The following is a 14,419-nucleotide window of genomic DNA, read 5'->3' as shown; positions in this document are numbered from 1 at the left end:
GAGACAGAGCGGATAATCAGGGCCAAGCAGAGATCAAAACCAAACAGACATAGGAGGTACCAGGCAGAATCCAAAGCGATATCCAGGGAACAGACCGAGTCATACACAGAGAATCAAGCAACCAGAACACAGCACTAACTGTAGAAAAATATATATATATATATCTTCTTGCACGGTTGAGAATCAAAAGTAAAGGCAATGTTGAATTGAGGATAAAATAAATCTTGTTTTTAATTGTTCATTTCAAAAAGTGATTACAAAAATGAAGAAAAGTAAGTTCATGACATGCAATAATTATTTGAAGAGAAAACGAGCATTGTTCTTACATATAGTCTTGAGCAGCTGTCCGGGTGTTCGAGAGTCTCAAGGGATATGAGATCTCCTGAACAAGAGTTAGGCCGGCTTTATATACTATTCTGACCTATAAACTACAACCACATAACTTTTTCCATATTAAGTGAACCGTAGTTATTTTAACAATATGCATACAGTTATTTATGCATTACCTTAGTCTGAGATATTTAAGCCTAAAGTCTGAGATCTTTAGAACCATTCATTATCTCTAAATAGTCACATTTTGACAGCTTTGACTATTTTGACCTATACATTTGACAAGAGAGACAACTGTGTGAGCCAAGGCACTCAGAATAAGTCAGTCACTTCTCTAAAGTAAGCAAAGCCTGTTAACTATATTCTGTATGAGAGAATTAATCCATATATTTTTTTATTATAGAAATACTGATATTTTACAGTCCCCCCTGATTATGATTTGAGACATATCATAATCAATCCTAACTCATTCTCTCACCATTCATATCACATTCATTCTTTATTCTGAAAACCTTGTATCACATCTGCCCTAAATGTCATCTGAATTTTCAAACCTATTGTAAAAACAAAAATTAGATCAGAGAGTTATATTTTTTCGTTTTAACATCTCTCTTAAAATATCATCTTCCTTTTTCATTTCTATCTTTATATTCTTATAAATTCTCCTAATTTTACATATAATAATTATTTGATATATTATACACAGCAAAACTATGATAAATAAAATAACAATCGGATTAGACAATACATTTCCTGCTGCCATTTTCGCTGAAGACTGTGACCAACTAGTTACAGATTTTCCTAAATTTCTCCACCAAGATGAGCCTGACATACTCGTCCATTCATGTTCAATATCATTTAGATTACCTTGTTCATGTCTAAATACAATTTCAGCTTCTTTTAATTGTTTTGTCAGCAGATTTAATAAACCCTTGTCTTTCTTTATTTCATTTGTCCACAAATCCCAAGGAAATTTATTGACTTGTGACAAATTGAACTGGATCGGAAGGATTTTCAGACGTCTTGAGCTTATTGACGTAATATTAATACTACCTTCCTTCTTTGTGAGAGTTTTAACATTTCCCTCAATACAATATAAACCCATTGTCAGATTTTCGACATGTACACAAGATGAGAAGAATGCAGAAACTGCTTCTTTTCCTGACATGACTTGGAAACAAGTTTTGTTAGCGCTTACTGGTGTCACCAAGTCATGTATCGTGTGGACATTCTCAACTCTGGCATGACAAGAAGTATGATTATGGAAACATGAATGATAAATGACTTTATCCTGTCCAGGTAGACACATTACCTTGGAAACAAAATTTAAGCATGACGAAATGTCTAATTGTTCAATGTTTGTACCATCAAATGCAAAATCTGTGTACTGTAATTGATAATATAACAATTGTGTAGGGCTGACAGGAATTCCCAGAACACCTATAGGAACCAGGGTTTCTTCTCTTCCTGACACTGGAATCAGTGATGTTCCTACACAAATGTTCTGTTCACATCCTAACCACTTATTTACCCACAAATCTGTATGGTTTAACGCAAAGTTATATTCTATGGGCAAATTTCTTATTAGCCCTAAAGGGGTAATTCCACTTTGTAAGGCTTGTGCAATCATTTTCAGATTGGTGGAATATTCAATCTGAATTTCTAGACATGTTTTGGCCACTTGAGATTCCTGTTCACTTTCCATTAAAGCTAAAGTAGCATCTTGAAGATGTGATACAGAAGATCCCAATACAGTAGCAGTGTTCAAAACCATCTTTTCAAGGACTTGATTCAAGCTTTTCTGAATCTTTACCCCTTTTCCTCCAATATACCCAATATTTTCCAGATCTGATTTAAGTGTATGAATGTCCATAGTGTTAATTAAACTTCCTACTGTTCCTAATCCCCCCAAAATACCTTCTAACACTCCCCTCTTACTTCTAACCTGTGTTGAAGTTCTTTTCCCAAACCATTGTTCTATTCCCATCTCCATGTTAGTGAGATGTGGTTGACACTGGGGATATCTAGAAGAGATTTTCCAGTTAGACATGTTAAAAGTCCATACCATGGTCAGAAACACTCCATCTCGTAACAGAGGTTTAGTTTGGAACTGATTGATCTGAAAAGGAGTAGATGGTTGAAATCTTGTCTGTGTGCATACATTATCTACTGCTGACCATATATTTACCTTTACATCTCTACATTGTTTGTAGTTATATTTCGTTAAAATGCAACATTGGTAAAGTCCAGAATCCTTAGTAGATGGATTATCTACAGAAAAAATAAAATCCTTATTTAACCATCTCACATTACCGGATTGACCTCTGTGTATAACATTTGTTGGACCATTTGAAAAACTTCCCAAAAATGATTTATCTTTGGTCCATATTAACAAAGATTCTGAAGGTAGCTCTAACCTCGTGCTGCATTTTAGTAATAAAGGAGACATATTTTCTTGACTATATACTGCTTGTGGTGTAACCCTTACTTCTGGAGCTATAGTATTTGAAACTGTAAAAACTACAGATACCTGTACTTGTACTGGTTCTCTGGTTATCTGAAAATTCCATGTTTTTACCCAATCCTCGTCTCCTTCTGTAATAGAAAGAAATGAAGGATCTAAAACTTTCCCAAAAAGTTGTGTCCTTAACCAAGCATCTGTTTTGGATGTTTCAACTTTCCCTTTTGCGATCATATCATTTGTAATATCTCCTGACCACACAGCTTTCTCTTCACCTCTTATCTCTATATTCCAGAATAACACATCTGTAGGACTACATTCCCATGTGCCTGTCTTATTATTGTGTATATAATCTCCTTGTAACTGTGTGAACTTCGTCTTAGGTCCTGTGGCTGCATGTAATATTATGTCAGTGTCATGTATAAAGTGTAGCTCAATACAGCATTTTGCACCAAAACCCATGCAAATGTTTCCAGTAATATCTACTGAATCGTCCGGTATGTCCTCATCTATTAAGCTTTGTAGATTCGTTCCTCTTGGTTTCCTTGGATGTAAAGTTCCTTTGAAAAGTTCCTTCACTTCACTAGTATTTGTTCCATGGTGTGAAATATCTTCAGCGTAGATCACAGTTGAAACAGTACAAAACAGCAGAAATGTGATTCCCATCAGATAGTAGCTTTTCCTGGGAAATTTCTTTTTCTCCTGAAGGATTGGTGTTGAATCCCTTCCGTCAAAGACGTGGAGTTTCATATTCCAGTTCTTATTGGAATCCATTTCTTCCTAAAAGAAATGCAGTATCATTATTTTGCAATATACAGTTTGCATTGATCAACATGTACCCACAATTTTTGTTGTCTGCGGGTATTTTTAACCACCTTAGATGCTCGTTGCACAAGAATCATCACTTGTCCCATGGTTTCGATAATTTCAAAGGGACCTTCCCAATTACTTTCCCAAGGTCCATTCTTCCTGAAAGTTTTAATCATCACTAGAGCCCCTTTCTTGAATTTGGATACATATGGTGGCTCCATTCTCTGCATTCTTGATGCAGCATGTGGAAGAATCGTTTTCAAATTTTCCTGCAACAATTGCAACCATTTGGACCTTGCAACAGCATCTTTTTGTGGTGTAGACAAAAATGGTTCATGAGGAAAAATCAATGGCATTTTTCTTCCTGTCATCAGTTCAAAAGGAGTAAACTGAGTTGTGGCAGAGGTTGTTCCTCTTACACTCAACAGTACAAAAGGTACTGCATCAACCCAAGTATTGCCTTTGTCCAATAACATCTTGGCAATTCTGGATTTTATTGTTCTATTCATCCTTTCCACAATACCAGCAGACTGTGGATGGTTGGGTACATGAAACTGTTGTCGTACCCCTAGAATAGCACAAACGGCTTGCATGATTTTTCCTGTAAAGTGACTTCCTCGATCAGAGGTGATCATTCTTGGGATCCCCCAAGTACAAAAGACATGATTAACTAATGCTCTAGCTGTAGACAAAGCATCATCTTTCCTGACAGGTAAAATTTCAACCCACTTAGAAAAAACATCTACTACAACCAATGCATACCTGAGACCATTTTTACCTGATGGTAACGGTCCAATGTAGTCGATTTGTAACGTAGACCATGGACCATCTGCAGGTGCGATTCGGAGTAGTGGCGGTTTCTGTCCTTTTGGTCTTGGATTAATTTGGGCACAAATGAGACATGATTGAACAACACTTTGCACTGTCTCTTCCATCTTTTCCCAGTAAAATTTCTCTCTGAGAATGCCTAACAATTTTTGTTGGCCCAAATGACCCAAACTTTCATGATTGTATTTTGTGAACTCAACCTGTAGATGTCTTGGGACAACAGGACGCAACTCCCCGTTTAAGTCATGACACAAAACCCCGTTTTCACAAACAAAGGGAGGTTTTGGATCAACCCGGGAAGCAACAAGAGATGAGTCTTTTCCTTGTTCTTCCGCAAAAGAAGGGATATGCGTGTCTGTTCTTTGAACTGCTGAAACCTCGAGAGGTTCAGGTTCAAACACCTCTTCTCCTGTCAGGGCTGCCTCTTTGGCTAGCATATCTGCGGTTGCATTTCCAACAGATAATTCATCATCAGATTTTTTATGGGCCGGAACCTTGACAATAGCAAAACCATTAGGGTTTTTTGATGCTATCCTGAAAATTGTCTTCAGTGTGTCACTGTGAACAAGAGTCTTATTAGATGAATCTACATAACCTCTTTTTTCCCAAACTGACAAGTAATCTGTCAGTGATCTTACAACATAAGAGCTATCACTGTAGATCACAATGGGACACTGATCATCTGCTTCATTCAGCTGTAGTACCATTTTTACTGCTTCTAGCTCTGCTCTTTGAGCTGAAAAATGACTCGGTAATTTGTGCTTCACAACCTGTCCTCTTTTGGGATAAAAAATGGCATATCCTGAATAATAGTGCCCATCTGAATAGAATCTGGAACCATCTACAAAAATTGGTTCGTCTGTTACCTCTGCTTTCCGTCTGAAAAGTGATGGACTTGGATCCTGAAAAGACTGTAAACAATCATGAGTTTGTCCTTCATATTGCATCAGCTGAGGAAGAACATATTTGGCCTTGTAATCTACCTCAATTTGTTTGGGAGACAATGACAATAACCAATGAGCAAATCTCTGATGTGACACACCTGGGATATTATTCTCAAAGAGAAGTTTTAGTGTAGAGTGAGGAGTTTGCAAAATGATTTTGTTGAACCCGACAATATGTTCGGTTGCTTTGACTGCAAAGTACACACCTACCAAGTGTCTTGCACAGGTCTCAAAACCTTTTTCAACAGGTGAGAGAAGTTTTGAAAAATAGCCCAAAATTCTCAACTCTTCTCCCTGTAATTGCAGCAATACAGCAGAAACAGATGTCTCTGAAGTGTGCACTTGCAAAGCAAATGGAGCCGAAGGATCTACTGTGGACAAAGCAGGTGCATTTTGTAAATTCATTTTCAATTGTTCAAATGAGGTTTGCTGTTCATCACCCCAAGGACCAAAGTAATCACTGTTTTCACCTTTCAAAAGATCATATAAAGATCTGGCCTTATCTGCAAAATTCTCAATGAAATCCCTTGAATAATTCATAAGACCTAAAAAATGTCTCAATGCCTTGTGTGATGTCGGAATTGGTAGGGAAGCAATTGCCTCAATTCTTTCCTGCAGTGGCTGCCTTTTTCCTGGACTCAACAGCACCCCTAAAAATCTGACCTCAGTCTGCATCAATTTGACCTTTTTGGTGTTCAATTTCAACCCTGCATCATGCAGCAACTCAAACAATTCTGTCAGAAGAGAAACATGTGTCTCTTTATCCTCTGTAGACAATAAAATATCATCCACATATTGCAGAATGCAATCAGGCCTCGAAAATCTGGATAATACCTTTGCCAATGCCTGATGAAAAACACTAGGTGACAAATGTGCTCCTTGAGGTAACCTGCAAAACAGATATTGCTCGTCCAAGAAAGTAAATGCAAACTTATACTGACAACTCTTTTCAAGAGGTATACTGAAAAAACCATTGCTAATGTCCAGTACAGAAAAGTATTTGGCCTTTGCATTTAACCTTGCCATCATGTCATGAGTATCTGCCACAATTGGTGCGACATTGGGTGTATGCTTATTGAACATCCGTAAATCCAATATCATTCGATAAGAACCATCAGATTTCAAAACACACCACAAAGGATTGTTACTTACAGAATTAGCCTTTCGGATAACACCTTGATCTAACAATTCCTGTATGATCTTTGACATAGAGTCAATTGATTCTGGAGGCAATTTATACTGACGCTGTGGCGGGGGATCACGCCCCTCCACATTCACGATAACGTCTTTCATTGTTCCAACCTGATTCCTGAACTGAGCCCAAAGAGAAGGAAAAAGCTGTACAATTTCTGTCAATACCTTGTCATCATTAGTGTCAGGCCACAAATGGTCAGATGACACCACATCATTCAAGCAAATACTTCCAACATGGCTATAATCATTAGGATCAATGACTACCGGTTTACAACCATTGGAATCTTTCCATATCACTTGATTTCCTAGGTCAACTACCCATCCGAATTTCTGCATAAAATCTGTGCCAAGTATATTTTCAGAATCACGACAATACCAGATGTCAATTTCTGTTTTGAAAGAACTAGGTATTTCCAAAGTCACATTGGGAACTAAGGTCGCTTTAGTTCCACCTTTTCCACTGAAACCGACAATTGTACAAACTGGTGAATCTGGGTTTAGCTTCAAATCAAGGTTTGTAACACTTAACTGAGCTCCTGTGTCAATGAGAAATACAACATTCTGGCCTGCTAAACTTACTTTGATAAATGGTCTTCCACAGTCATCCAATGTAAGTCGAGTCACAAATTCCAATGGATGTGGTTCAGGAATAGTCTGTGATTGTCAGAAAGATGAAGGAGATGGGAGAAGACCAGTGTCCTTTTTAAAAGACCTTGGAATTCTATCCCTTGACTCTGTTTCCTTCACTGTCATTTCTCTGATCTGTCTGATTAATGGTGCATATGGTGACTGTGTTTGTCTGTTGGCAGTATGAGCAGGTGCAGATGATTGTAATGCAGGTGCGGAAGGTGTGGTGTATGATTTTGGCATGAGTCCGTTTTCCCTTCCAAGCTTACCTGTTCCTTGTGTACCCATCTCTGATTCTGCTCTCAAAAATTTCCTGCACTGCCATTTCAAGTGTCCAGGTATACCACAAAAATAACAATGGATATTGTTCCTTTGTGTAGTATTTTTACCTCTATGCTCAATGTAATCCCTGCTCTTGGAGAATACTGTGGCTCTAGGTCTCAGCTGACTGTCTTCCTTCTCATGAACTACCGCTATTTTAGCCTTGACCTGATTTTGTTTCATGGATCTCCTTATTCTGTCAATAAAAACTGTTGCTTCTTGCAATGATGGCTGAGTGTTAGCCAATTGCACTGAGGCAGGATCTAAGTACTTGAACTTCTTTACAAAAAATTTGATCATGGATGCTGGCTCTTCGTGAGGCCTGAGATCCATTACCATCCTATAGGCCTGTTCAAACTTTACCAAAAAAGAGAATGGGTCTTCAGAAATATTTGTTTGTAAACTCCCTAAAATATCAACTGTAGGCATGTCTTCTCCGGTTGTAAACAATACTAATTGTCTAAGTCTGTCTTCTTTTGTACTATGTGCCATTTCATTCTCATCATTTAATCTGGGTGTGGTCTGTAATCTTTTTCCCATATGTGAAGGTAACCAAACTTTGAATATTTTATTCTTTTGCTCATCATTCAGATTGTATTTGTCTGTGTTTGATTCAAAAGTGTCCGCATTATAAAAGGCATCCATCTTATCATTGTAATTTGGAATGTCTTTTACAATTTTCATTAGCTGATCGTGTATTTTCAGATTAATGCGTGCTGCTCTGTCATGTAATTTTTTCCGTTGTAATTCTACTGCCTCTAATTCCTCTACTGAAGCATCTGGATTTTGCATATTTGGTACAAATGATGAAGCAGCAGCACTGTCCTCCTGTTTACCTGTTGATCTTGTGTTAGCAGAAACCCTTTTTATATCTTGTCGTAATTTAGACAATAACTCTGTCCTGGTATCTATTTGATCTTCCAATTGTTCTATATGCTCTGACAAAATCAAACAATTTGGACAATCAAAGTAATCCCCGTCAGACTCTTGTGTGTCACCTGGTGTGTCAATGTGATTAATGTCTTGTGTGACAATGCATGTTTTATAGGTGTTAGGTTCAGTTTTCTCAAAGACTAAGCTATTATACACATGGACTAGCTGCATAACATTCTGAAGTTTCCTTTGTAATTTTCTTACTGAGAAAAACCTTTTGTCAATTTTAACATTTTCTGCCTCACATTGATTATACAAACTAGACCATAATTGGGCATCCGTATGATTATGAACAAACTTGAAATCTATGTTACTTTTCTTAGCATAATCATGTATAAAATCCATTATATTTTTTCTCACCTATTGAGAGTCTTTCCCGTCAATGGATGGTCCTCTGTGTCCTTATGCAATCCTCAGATCTCCGTCTGGATGAGACGCATGCAGCTCTTTACGATCCTCACCCGTCGTCTTCAGGTTCAGTGTGATCCTTTGTGCCGTGAAATAGTGGAATTCCTGAGGAAGCTTGTACAACAGGTGGTTTTTTAGCAGAGTTCGTGCTCCCCCCTTGCACAATCGAGGAAGGAATGCCAGCCAAAATTAGCACAAAAGATCAGTCTGGCTAAGGCTCGCCAAAATGTAGAAAAATATATATATATATATCTTCTTGCACGGTTGAGAATCAAAAGTAAAGGCAATGTTGAATTGAGGATAAAATAAATCTTGTTTTTAATTGTTCATTTCAAAAAGTGATTACAAAAATGAAGAAAAGTAAGTTCATGACATGCAATAATTATTTGAAGAGAAAACGAGCATTGTTCTTACATATAGTCTTGAGCAGCTGTCCGGGTGTTCGAGAGTCTCAAGGGATATGAGATCTCCTGAACAAGAGTTAGGCCGGCTTTATATACTATTCTGACCTATAAACTACAACCACATATGGTGGCTTGCCACTATGTTCATAACTTTTTCCATATTAAGTGAACCGTAGTTATTTTAACAATATGCATACAGTTATTTATGCATTACCTTAGTCTGAGATATTTAAGCCTAAAGTCTGAGATCTTTAGAACCATTCATTATCTCTAAATAGTCACATTTTGACAGCTTTGACTATTTTGACCTATACATTTGACAAGAGAGACAACTGTGTGAGCCAAGGCACTCAGAATAAGTCAGTCACTTCTCTAAAGTAAGCAAAGCCTGTTAACTATATTCTGTATGAGAGAATTAATCCATATATTTTTTTATTATAGAAATACTGATATTTTACACTAACACACTCAGGGGTCACCACACAATGCCAAGGGCGAAAGTATAACTGACAGGGATGAGGCTATAAGAAGCCTCCCCCAGAACCAGGGAGAGGCCACAATCATAGCCCCAGGTGTGCAGGTAAGCCTGCATCGGGATCACAACCTTTAACCCCAGAAATGCCAGTCATCAGCACTGGTTCCAAACATTAACCCCACGTGTGCGAGTCAAACCCGCACTGAGATCATGACAGTACCCCCCTCTCAACGGGGGGCCTCTGGACCCCCAGGCTTGCCCGGGTACTTAGCATGGAAAGCCCATACCAGGCGATCAGCATGCATCAACCGGGCCGGTACCCAGGACCTGTCCTCCGGTCCATACCCCTTCCAATGAACCAGGTACTGTACCAACCGCCATACCAACCTGGAATCTACGATATGACCAACCTCGTACTCCACCTGCCCCTCGACCAAAACAGGAGGAGCGGCAGACTTGGAGTCTCCCCGGACTGCTTCAAAAGGTTTCAGTAGAGATTTGTGGAAGACGTTAGGGATCTTGAAAGAAGGTGGAAGGCACAGCCTATACGCCACTGGATTTATTTTTTCCACAATCTTGTATGGGCCAATGAATTTGGGTCCTAACTTGGCTGACGGAATCTTTAACTTAATGTTTCGCGTGGAGAGCCAAACTTTCTCTCCCACCCGAAACATGGGACCAGGTGTTCGTTTCCTGTCCGCGAAAAACTTATACCTGCCTTGAGACCTGGATATACGCCGCTGGACTTCTACCCATGTATCTTTTAACCGCTGAACAGAGTCCTCAGCCCCGGGGCACCCCGAATCCAGACGAGAAAACTCACCAAAATGAGGACTGAACCCATAGTTAATCAAGAAAGGGGACCTACCAGTGGATTGACTCACCCGACTATTGAAGGCAAATTCAGCCAACGGCAGTGCATCGCACCAGTCACTCTGTCTAGCAGAGGTTAGACACCTGAGGATCTGTTCCAGGGACTGGTTAGTGCGCTCCGTCTGCCCATTGCTCTCAGGATGGTATGCCGACGAAAAGGACAGAGACATACCTAATTTTTTGCAGAAAGCACGCCAAAACTTAGCCACAAACTGCACACCACGATCAGACACCACATTCAGGGGTACCCCATGCAACCGGATCACATGCTGCACAAACAACCTGGACAACGTCTCAGCTGACGGTAGTGCGGACAGGGGTACGAAATGAGCCTGCTTAGAAAACCTGTCCACCACTACCCATACCACTGTATTACCCTTAGATGGAGGGAGACTGGTAACAAAATCCATGGATAAGTGAGTCCATGGCCTTTCGGGCACTGCCAAGGGTATCAGCTCCCCTGCCGGCCGGCTATGAGAGCTTTTAGAACGAGCGCAGACCCCACAACCAGCAATGAATTTTTTTATGTCCGAACCAAGGGTAGGCCACCAAAAGATCCTAGCCACTGCCAGACGTGTGGCTGAAATACCAGGGTGAGCACTCAGCTTGGATTCATGGAACTCCTGCAAGAGTTTCAGGCGAAGTTGCTCTGGGACAAACAACTTCCCCTCCGGCTTGGCCGCCGAGGCCTGCGACTGGGCCCCCTGAATCTCCCGTTCCAATTCAGATGAGACCTCTGCTATCACAACCCCAGGGTGAAGAATGGAGGACGGTGGCTCAGGGGGCGACACCGGCTGAAAACTGCGTGATAAGGCGTCAGCCTTGACATTCTTAGACCCTGGACGAAATGTAATTGTAAAAAAAAAAACTGAAAGGTTCAGTTATAATGTCAGAGACACCGCACTACACTTGCTCATAGAGCCAGTGCGCGTGTCCTGAGTACAGAAGCAGTGCTAAGAGTTACCTGGGGAGCAGGGCAGCAGAGGTGACCAGGCGTGCTTCAACTAATAGTGTCAGAGAAGCCAGAGAAGTCAGATTATGGCAAAGCAGAAGTCATGCACAGTTAGACCAGCGAGGTACAGGAGGGGTAAACAGACGGGAGGTCAGACAAAGCAAAAGGTCATACACAGGATCACAGTACAGTACCAGGGAGGAGACAGAGCAGATAATCAGGGCCAAGCAGAGATCAAAACCAAACAGACATAGGAGGTACCAGGCAGAATCCAAAGCGATATCCAGGGAACAGACCGAGTCATACACAGAGAATCAAGCAACCAGAACACAGCACTAACACACTCAGGGGTCACCACACAATGCCAAGGGCGAAAGTATAACTGACAGGGATGGGAGCGTCCTGAGGCTATAAGAAGCCTCCCCCAGAACCAGGGAGAGGCCACAATCATAGCCCCAGGTGTGCAGGTAAGCCTGCATCGGGATCACAACCTTTAACCCCAGAAATGCCAGTCATCAGCACTGGTTCCAAACATTAACCCCACGTGTGCGAGTCAAACCCGCAATGAGATCATGACAGGTTCATTATTCTGTATGGAGCATTATATGGGGCTCATTATTCTGTACGGAGCATTATATGGGGCTCATTATTCTGTAGGGAGCATTATATGGGGCTCATTATTCTGTATGGAGCAATATATGGGCCTCTTTATTCTGTATGAAGCATTATATGGGACTCATTAGTCTGTATGAACAATATATGGGCCTCATTATTCTGTATGGAGCATTACATGGGGCTCATTATTCTGCATGGCGCATTATATGGGGCTCATTATTCTGTTTGAAGCATTATATGGGTCTCATTATTCTGAATGGAGCATTATATGGGGCTCATTATTCTGTATGGAGCAATATATGGGCCTCATTATTCTGTATGGAGCATTATATGGGGCTCATTATTCTGTATGGAGGACTATGTGATACCCATAATACTGTATGGAGCATTATATGGGGCTCTGTTATGAATGGTTCACCGAGGAGGAAAAAATAAACAACAAGCTAAGTCTCAGATAACCAGAGAAGTTGGTAACTATGCAGATTGCAGATCCCTGAACTTAACCGCACAACTAGCAGCAGTCGTGGAGCGTTCCTACGATGGTCCTAGACGCCTCGTCACAACTGGAGAGCTACATAAGCCTAAAGCAGGAAAAGAGGAAAACTAACTGCCCCAGAGCAGACCCCAAAGGAAAGACAGCCCCCCACAAGTATTGACGGTGAAACAAGATGAAATTACAAAGACAGGAAAATAGGCTGAGGAAATGATGGGGCCCGGCTAACTAAAAAGGACAGGAAAGGAAAGACACTGTCTGCAATCTGCCAAAAAAATTTTGTATACAAAAACACATGGAGTAAAGACATCCACCAAAAAAAATATATATAAAAAATAATTTTATTCTGAAAAATAATACTATAGACAATAAAGTACATAAAGACGGGTCACATAATAAAAGAGCTCCATATGATAAGGAATTCAGGTACAGAAAAAACAGACATGTAGCAATACTAACAGCAATGGAATGTGTATAATGGATATGCAGAGATAAGTAAAGTGCCAGTGCTTAAAATCTTACTTTCAGATATCCAGAGAATCCCACAGAGTGACCCCCTCATAGTAATAAACCATCACAGCATAATAGCTCAAAATCTTAGTCTGGAGGCCACATAATGAAAAACCTGTTCAAAACCGCTTACCCATAGCTAATTAGTATGCCACACGTGTAGCCCCTACGCGCGTTTCGCGTGGGCTTCATCGGGGGGCTATGATGGCATGTTCTGTCCCACTCTCCCTTAAATCACCCCATCACAGCTGTGGAGAATCATCATAGATGGCGCATGTCATCACAACGGGACCCGGAGTTCGCGTCAACACACGGCGCCAAAATGGCGGTGCGGCTCACCCAGAACAACTGGTGACGTCACTGAACCGCACACGTCATCAAACGGCGCCGGAAGTGGCGCGCCGGTTATCTCAGTGTGTAGGACATGCACACTGATGATCTCCCAAGGCTGAGCACCAGAACAGCAGATGAAGTCATCGGACCGCCCACACAACACAGCGGCACCCAAAGACGACGCATCCATCGTCTCAGAACATGCTCCACCCATCCAGCGGTACAATCTAGTAACTAGAATCCAAAAACGCATCTCCAACAACAGTAAAGGAGATCTATAGATTATGAATCAATGCAATATTATATGCACCGCTGAACAAGATATAGAGTATAATATTCACAAGACAGTAGCGCATCCGTGCACAATTAGCCCAGTCCAGACCATTATAGACACGAAAGATACAAAATATATATATGAAAAATAAAAAATAAAAAATATAATAATAAAGAATATAAAATATATAGAATATAAGTGTTAAATACATAAGTGTATGATACCATATACACTAGAGACACGAGGTGAGAAAAACCTCAATATATATGAATACAGCTTTTTCACAAAACTATCCCACAAAATTATACAATAACATTATATATATATAATGTGAAAAGAATTCATTTAGAATATAAATAGATACCATAAGTGAAGTGAAAACTTAAAAAGTGAAATACAAATATATATTAGGACCACAATAAAGTGGAAACTCTACCAAATAGTGCAAAAAAAAACCAAAAAACACAATTGTGCATATATATATATAGAAAGATCGTGAATATATGGTCCAGGCGCTCCAACATGTGTGAAAGACTTCTTCCCGAAACCGTTGCTCGATGTCAGGGGTCCAGGAGGGAGGATGCTCACAAATGTTCATTCTCATATGGCAATAAACTAAAAAAGATACAGAACA

General features: G+C 40.2%; 1 protein-coding gene across 1 annotated transcript; it reads right to left on the bottom strand.

Annotated features, from left to right (window-relative positions):
- Nucleotides 1-206: 206 nt before the first annotated feature.
- LOC141092658 (uncharacterized) lies at nt 207-9,712 on the bottom strand. Its single transcript, XM_073579009.1, has 2 exons — nt 8,809-9,712; nt 207-3,571 (listed from the first exon to the last, which is right to left on the bottom strand). Exon 2 carries the CDS (start codon nt 3,563-3,565, stop codon nt 908-910), a length of 2,658 nt encoding a protein of 885 aa, XP_073435110.1. The 5' UTR covers nt 3,566-3,571; nt 8,809-9,712; the 3' UTR covers nt 207-907.
- Between the last annotated feature and the right edge of the window lie 4,707 nt (nt 9,713-14,419).

The sequence above is a fragment of the Dendrobates tinctorius genome, unplaced genomic scaffold (assembly GCF_039654945.1).
Source record: "Dendrobates tinctorius isolate UK_male_01 unplaced genomic scaffold, ASM3965494v1 ptg000060l, whole genome shotgun sequence".
In the NCBI taxonomy this organism is placed as follows: domain Eukaryota; kingdom Metazoa; phylum Chordata; class Amphibia; order Anura; family Dendrobatidae; genus Dendrobates; species Dendrobates tinctorius.
Note: the sequence above shows the minus strand (reverse complement) of the source record. Positions and strands in the feature narration are given on the sequence as shown.